Source organism: Urocampus carinirostris, chromosome 1, assembly GCF_059441175.1.
Source record: "Urocampus carinirostris isolate Australia breed hairy pipefish chromosome 1, RoL_Ucar_1.0, whole genome shotgun sequence".
Classification (NCBI taxonomy): Eukaryota; Metazoa; Chordata; class Actinopteri; order Syngnathiformes; family Syngnathidae; genus Urocampus; species Urocampus carinirostris.
The window spans coordinates 7,890,529-7,898,002 of NC_142349.1; the positions used below are offsets into that span (position 1 = coordinate 7,890,529).

General features: G+C 41.4%; 1 protein-coding gene across 1 annotated transcript; it reads right to left on the reverse strand.

Annotated features, from left to right (window-relative positions):
• Positions 1 to 1,854: 1,854 nt before the first annotated feature.
• Positions 1,855 to 6,243, reverse strand: LOC148373386 (uncharacterized). The gene is made up of 2 exons (XM_088353652.1): positions 5,906 to 6,243; positions 1,855 to 4,982 (listed from the first exon to the last, which is right to left on the reverse strand). Exon 2 carries the CDS (start codon positions 4,956 to 4,958, stop codon positions 4,470 to 4,472), a length of 489 nt encoding a protein of 162 aa, XP_088209778.1. The 5' UTR covers positions 4,959 to 4,982; positions 5,906 to 6,243; the 3' UTR covers positions 1,855 to 4,469.
• Positions 6,244 to 7,474: the final 1,231 nt, after the last annotated feature.

Consider the following 7,474-nt stretch of genomic DNA (forward strand, 5'->3'; position numbering starts at 1 on the left):
TTTGTTTGCAAGCCCTCAAAATTTATGTTTTACAGCTACTTTCGGAGTAAAGCGCTACTTTTTGCTGTCAGCAATCTGGGCGGTAACTGTGTTACTGTTTGAATGAAGTAACTATCAACTATAATTAGTTACTATTTTTCAGTAACAAGCCCAACACTGTCGATGCCTGCCTTTATTTCTTTTAGCATCAAAAATTGAACATGATTACGGTCATTATATCTCTCTCGCTCTTGCGTCAACAGTCTACTGAGCAAAAGTCAAGGGTCCATTCCATGAATAACTTTAATGGCTCACAGAAGTGATTGAACTGAGACCTGCATACCCCACGGATGTTGTGTCGTGGAGCACTCCGTCAATGATGCCCGGCGTCATAAACGTGATGAATGTGAGATGTTGCGTGACTCTATTTTCTTTCTGTTAATTGTGCACACAATCATCAAACATTTTTTTATTGTCACACACGATTGATGGCTTTTAAATACCGAATCATTTATTTACCAGATTTTAAATGAAAGCCCACCAAGCACTTCTGCACGACCACTATGTGAGACGAAGATAGCAGATGAATAAATCCATAATCTCGCAGTTTGGTGTAGCGATATGATGGAATTGAAATATGGAAGAGTTAAAACTGGCGGTGGGCAAACCACAGTTTACGGGCAACATGCGTTCCGAAAGGCTTTTTAATCCCACCCGCCCAACAAAAATGGTAAAAATATGACCATACAATATAGTAAATAAAGTACTACTACTAAAAAAATGTTGTTTTTCTGTGCCAGTTTTATCTCCATTATCCCTTTGTGTGTTTATTACCAAATACCTAATATAGAAATACTATAAAAACCCAAAAAAATATACAAAACCAATTTTAGTGCTTAAAATATGGAACTAATGTGTAATATTGCTTTAATTCTGAAAAGAAAAAATACTACAAAAGTAAAACTACAGTCATAATACAAAACAGAATAACATAATGTAATAATGATAATAACATAAGCAACAAAAGAATACTGGATCGTTTCGTATTGTGTTGAGAAACTGACCTGAATACAATTTATAATATCCGGTAAAAATGTCCCTAAGTATGTGCTCCAAATGTCCGCATGGGTCTGCCAAATTAGCCTACTTAACTATGAAATACACTCTGGATGATTTATCAATTCAACCCTCGAAGGCTTTCCAGTTAGCGAACTGGACGTGTCTTTCCTTTTTAATGGACAAGTCATTTGGAACCGCACGTCCATTTCCATCAGCGGTATTAATCTCAGGAGGGTTTTCCTTGCTAGCGATTGCCCAACTGATGATATCTACAAATTTAGGGTTGACCTAATGTGTTTTGGAATATGATGGAGATATAATAAAACAGCGGTTAATCTTTTTAAAACTCTTATAAATACAGTCAAATTGTGCGCAAGAAAATAAATAGTGGCACAGGCACAGGATGTTATATACACTTTTTAGCAGGTCTGTCTCACAGCCTTCAGGATCCGGTTTGGAATCATTCTTCATTTCATGGAGTTAGAATGTTCTTTTGGCACCGCAGGCTTCCTCCCACATTCCCAAAATACACATTCCCGGGAGTTTCAGTGAGGACTCTGAATAGACCACAGGTGTAAATGTGGGTGTAAAGAGTTTTTTTAAGATTCTTTGCTTACACCTAAACATTAGCAGAACACTTTTTTAAGAATAGCAACAGTGCTACCATAGTAGAGCACCTGTATCTGGCCTGTTGGATGATTTAGCTCAATCTGCCGTAAATTTCTCAGTATGTCAAAAAAGAAGCGACTATTGAGGTAATTTATATCAAAAGTTTATTAAACAAACACAGACCAAATGCTTTCTTCGGTCCCTAGAGGATAGTATGACTTGGTGAGTTGGTTCAGGTGTAAAAATTGCATTCATGCTGTAAAAATGAACTTGTTATCACATTCAATGCCAAACTTGAAAATATTCTTCCCCATTGTTTGAGAATAAATGAGTTGTGTTTAGAAAATATCCCTTGTCAGAATTGTGATACAGACGCTCCCCTACTTACGACCATTCGACTTACGAAATAAAGTAGATACGAACATTTTGGGGGAGATGTCGAAAGTTATATCCGAACAATGCTGCAAGTCAGATTTTGTAGTGTGCACCTTTTTCCGAGTACAGGACATAACTGTAGTGCTTCCTTCTGTCGCTACCAGCGTGCTGCGCTGTAAGAGGTCACCCAGCATCCACCCCGAAGGAGAAATCCGCTTCCTCTTCCAAGTTTGTGTGTAAATATACTGTACTGAAACTTTGACATTTTTATTGTTTAATTGTTTAATAGCCCGTGCATCCATTTAGTACGGTTGGTGTAAAGTGTAAGGAAGAGGCGAGCCATTTCTTTTTGGTTTGGATTGCTTTTTTTTCGGCCACTTTCTACCAGGGTGGAAGATGCGCTTAACTCTTGAAGCGCATCTTCCAAAAGTAAGTTAAACTTAACTTTAATTATCTTTATAGAGCATATTATTTAATGAAATGTTTATTTTGCAGTCCAAACAATACAGGGTAATTATACAAGCCTTAAAAATACATTCCATACGAAATATAGCACTGAAGCAATTTACGAACACATTTAACTTACGAACGATCATCCTGAACATATCTTCATAAGTAGGGCAGCTACTGTACATCAAATAATTGTAAATTTCCACAACCTCAATTTATGAGGCAGGAATGTAGTAACGGCACGACATTGTACACAGTGGTTGATATTTTTTTTCACCAAAATATTCAAACCTGCATAAGTGACCCACTGGAAATGCTATTATCACCAAACTACACATGAATTAAAATAAATGTAATACACCCTATACTGTGTCTTCTCTGTTTTTAGAAATTTAGCAGAACAAATTCCCCAAACAGCCACCATTTTTCATTTGTGAGTAGATTCAATTTTCTCATTAAAAGATCCCTGAGCAAAAGTAATCATAATACTTCTGTTCCTTTTCCGTTTGTCAAAATATATCACATGTTATCAGTTGTGCTTCATGCTGTTTAAATGTCACCGAAATGTTAGGCCAATTTCGCATCCCATAGAAGGCCAGATAGCCTCTAATCGCTACCCAAGCTTGGTCAAAGACTTGCCGTCATGGAACTGTCACGCAGAGACCAAAACAATTACACAATACAGCAGAAAATCATGTGGTCTTTTTACATTAGAGAACTGTGGACACAGCCAGGAAGAGCTGAAAAACTAGACATCTATTGCAGTTTAAACCTTCCCAAAATCTAAAACAGCAAGGAATAAATCTGTTAAGTCAAGGTAAATGAAACTGTAATGGGGGGTAATGTCAATCACATGCGTTTTTTATTATCGCACCACCCACTTAAACACATCAAGAATATAAATGGTGCAGCGTTTCATATGCTCAATTTATTTTCTTGAGCTCTGCATTTCAATGCGAGTCATGTTCTTTTGCGTCGCTGTTCTTGTGATTTTTTTTTTAAATTGTGCATGGTTCTACTGAGTTGAATGTTAATAAAATATACCAACCTTAAATTGAAGCTAAACATTATTTTAGTATTGCATCTTAATATAAAAAAGAAATTCTAAGCACAAAATGGCTGCCAGACTGAGCTGCACACAGAGGCTCACATAAAACATAAATGAGGGATGAGTGCGTTTTGCCTGCAGTTATAACAGATTCATGCTGTAAAACACGTATCACCAACTCTTTTTTTAACTAAAAGAGTGAAACATACATGTTGCAAAAAGGTGTGTTTTAAATACACAAAATACCGGGCACCAATTAAAAAAAGTAAATATGTATTGAGTAAGTTCATGACAGGACGTCTTCTGAGTTGCCCATGATGCAATAACGTGAAAGCAAAGCAGTGTTTGCACCCCTCAGGGACTAAAGTCGCCAACTTTTTTGCTCAAAATATTTTGCTGTAAACTACCTTAGACATCTCTCAAAAGACCAGGGTAGGAATAGGCATTAAAAAAACGCACCCTGATTAGTGAGAAAAAAATGCGACTCGCACAAACAATCCATCAAATTGCTTAGAACAGTGTTTCTTTTAGCTGGTGGGTCGTGACCCAGTAGTGGTAAATACGATATAAAATGTATTCCTTTTCAGAAGTAATCTACTGTTTACAACTGGTGGTCCAGTACTCTGACAACTAAGGTGAATTGACTACTTGAATTGTCACATTTGTTTCTGTTACAAACTGACCCCAATCCCTAATCAGAGAGGGGAAAATTAGAAGTACAATGGCTCAGATGGTCATTTAGTTTTGTTTGTTAAAAAAATCTGTTCATATATTCTACTATCTCCGGTTAAAACAGCACAATCATTGTATTCAATACAGTAGATAAGTGATTTTTTTTGTCTTTATTTGGGTCGTGGCTTTTAATTATGGTGCAATGGTGGGTTCCGAAGTCAGACCAGTTGAGAACCACTGTCCTAGAATAATGATGGCGGCAAAGGTGCACTTGTAATTAGCTACTTACCGATGCAGAAGTGACGCCAACATCAGTCTTACCAGATGCGAGGTAACAATTGAGCGTCCATGTGAAAGGATATGGGTTACAAACGACACGAAGACACCAGTTGCGAGGCCTCGTTGTCTGCTTGAGGCAGAAGAAGGCCGTGGGGGCCAGGGCTGGGTATATCTGCTGCTCCTCCTCCTCAGAGACGCAGTCCGGGTCCCGAATTGGGGCCATGATGCGAACTTCCAGTGTTGGCCCGATGTCAGCTTCCAGCTCTGGTTCCTGCACTTCCTGCTTATCTTCTCCTCCCTCGTGGTTCCTCCTGCTACAACTGCCCGTGCTCTCCATGGCCTCCTCATCACAGAAGTCTCCAGGTTCCACGTCTTCCTGGTAGGACTTCAGTATGGCCAGCTTCACCTCCTCCAAGACTTCCTCCTGCTCCCCCACCTCCGGGCTTTCGGCATACTGAAAGTGTGCTCTCCCGTCGCCATCAGTCATGATAGAACATCAGGCCGAGCCACACTGAGGGGAGGTCAGAGGACAGAGGTGAGCCGGAGGTGGAAAGGAGGAGGGGCCAGAGAAACCGCAAATTATGAGGGAACAAAAGACACAAAAGGAAAGACAAAGCTAGATGTATTTTTTTCTTTGAACCTCAACACATTTGTTTCCTTCGAAATGTATTAAATTGCATGTGGAAATGATGAATGTGCATAACAGCTGTATTGCGCATACATAATGAACCACAATTGGGTGGCTTCGTTAAAAATCCGTGGAAGTAGCTGGTGCCACAGAATGTCAGGGTAAACTGTGGGACAAGTGTGAGCTATTTTTCTCTCTCTTCCTGTTGCTATGTGATGAGCAGATGGACTGCTCTGTCTCTGGTCTACTGGAGATTTTGGAGCCCACTCCAAGCACTGGTTGCCAAGAAATGCGCATGCAGAGAGAGAAAGATAAAGTGACACAAAGAGACAGAGACAGAGAGAGAGAGAGAGAGAGAGAGAGAGAGAGAGAGAGAGAGGGGGGGGGTGGGGGTGGGGGTGGGGGGAAGGAACGTGACTCCAACCCTAGTTGCTGTATTAGGTTGAGTAAAATATTGATTTTTTTTCCAGAAAAATTAAATAAATCACTGTATGAAACAGTTAGATTCTCTTACCGGTGCTTTCGTTTACTTTGTTTTTAATAGAGGGAGAGGACAGAGAAAAAAGCACATCCGACAAGTCTGAACTATTGGAGATAACCCACAGAACCATGTGGATCTTCCCCTATTTATGTTTTGTTAGATGTACAAAAGTCATTAAAAAAATTCTGAACCCTCGTGGGGAAAGAGGGAGCGTCCAAAATGGTTTGCCGTTAAAAGTACATTCAACGCAATTTAAAATCTTCTATTTTAACAACAACAACCATACAGGTAGCCTATCAGAGAAAAGTGTGTTTGAAAATGATACCTGAAGGAGACGGAATTGGAAGTTCCCATAAGCATGATCCGCCACTTAGCTTGTTCCCAGCGCGCCCAGTCTCTCACCCAGCAACTGTGTATGTGCTCCCCCACTCAATGCTCCACTAATATCCCACTTCTGCTCGTTTTCATTCCAGAGGAGTTCAAAATCACGAGGCGATGATTTCTTGCGGTGTTCTTAAACGGAAGCCTCCTATGCGCATCCCTCCATCCGCGCGTCCATCTTCTCGGGTGTGTTGGCGCAGCGTGGAGCGGAGACGCACGCAGACTGCGTGGGTTGCTCGGCTCGCGCTCCGTGGAGGATCTGAGAAGAGAGAGAGGGGCAAATAAAAAACCTTGCCTGACTCGGGAACCCTGACATGTGACGTGGTCTCCGCCACGCGCGCATGCACAATAGGAAAGAGGATAGGGGGAAATATCAGTGTGGAGGAGCAGCGTGGGCGCACCAAGCCGTGCTGGGTTTCGCGCATCTCCATGGAGTCCGTCGAGAATTGGAATCAAAAAATGGATACATCTGCAGGCTAGGTACTGCCAAGCAATTATCAGCGTAAAAGCCCAAAGTACACACGATACAATCTGTAAGTCTTCGCCCCTAACCCTAACCCTAACCCCAAAAAATTGTAGAATTGTATGTGGGAGCATTTCTTCACTATTCATGACATTAAGATGCCTTGTTTGGCGTCCCTGCCCCTTTTTTCTAACTATTTCGTTAAGAACCACACTGATCCTTATATGTTTCTCATTTTTTGAGTAAAATGACCTAAACTTCCATCCATCCATCCATTATCTCCGCCGCCTATCCTCGGTAGGGTAGCGGGGGTGCTCGAGCCCATGCCAGCTATCTTCGGGCAGTGGGCAGGGGACACCCGAATATATTTGCCAGCCAGTCGTAGGGCACACAGAGACAGACAACTCACTTGCTCATTCACACCTAGAGACAATTTGGACTGACCAATTACCCTGACATGCATGTTTTTGGAATGTGGGAGGAAACCGGGGTAACGCAAGCACGGGGAGAACATGCAAACTCCACACAAGAAGGTTTGATCTCATGACCTCAGAACTGTGCCGCACACGCGCTAGCCACTGCGCCGCTGTGCTGCCCTGACCTAATCTTCAATTTCTTCAAATTCCATTTGAACCGAAGTGAGGTTCATTGTTTGAGGTGTTCTTAAGAAGTTGATAGTAGAATATTTTCTCTATTAAGTATGTGTTAACAACGCCCAACTGAGTTCAAAGAGCACTTACGTTTTATCCTCAACTGCACCCATTTGCTTTTGTCCTACGTTTAGCAGAGCTGTTCGGGGCGGAACACATCGGGTTCCAGGAATGGGGGGTGGGGGTGTTACGAGCTGGTAAGCCACCTCCACAAGGGCGCCAACCTGGTTTTGAACTTGACACACCCTTAGCCCAATCTCCACACAGCTTTCCCCAATTTTACTATGATTTTGTGCCAGCACAATTTGTACAGTCATTGGCATTTCCATGCCACTTCTATCTGGACCTTTATCATGTCAGGTTTTGTTTTTTTTGTTTCTGGGTTGGAGACATTGGTATA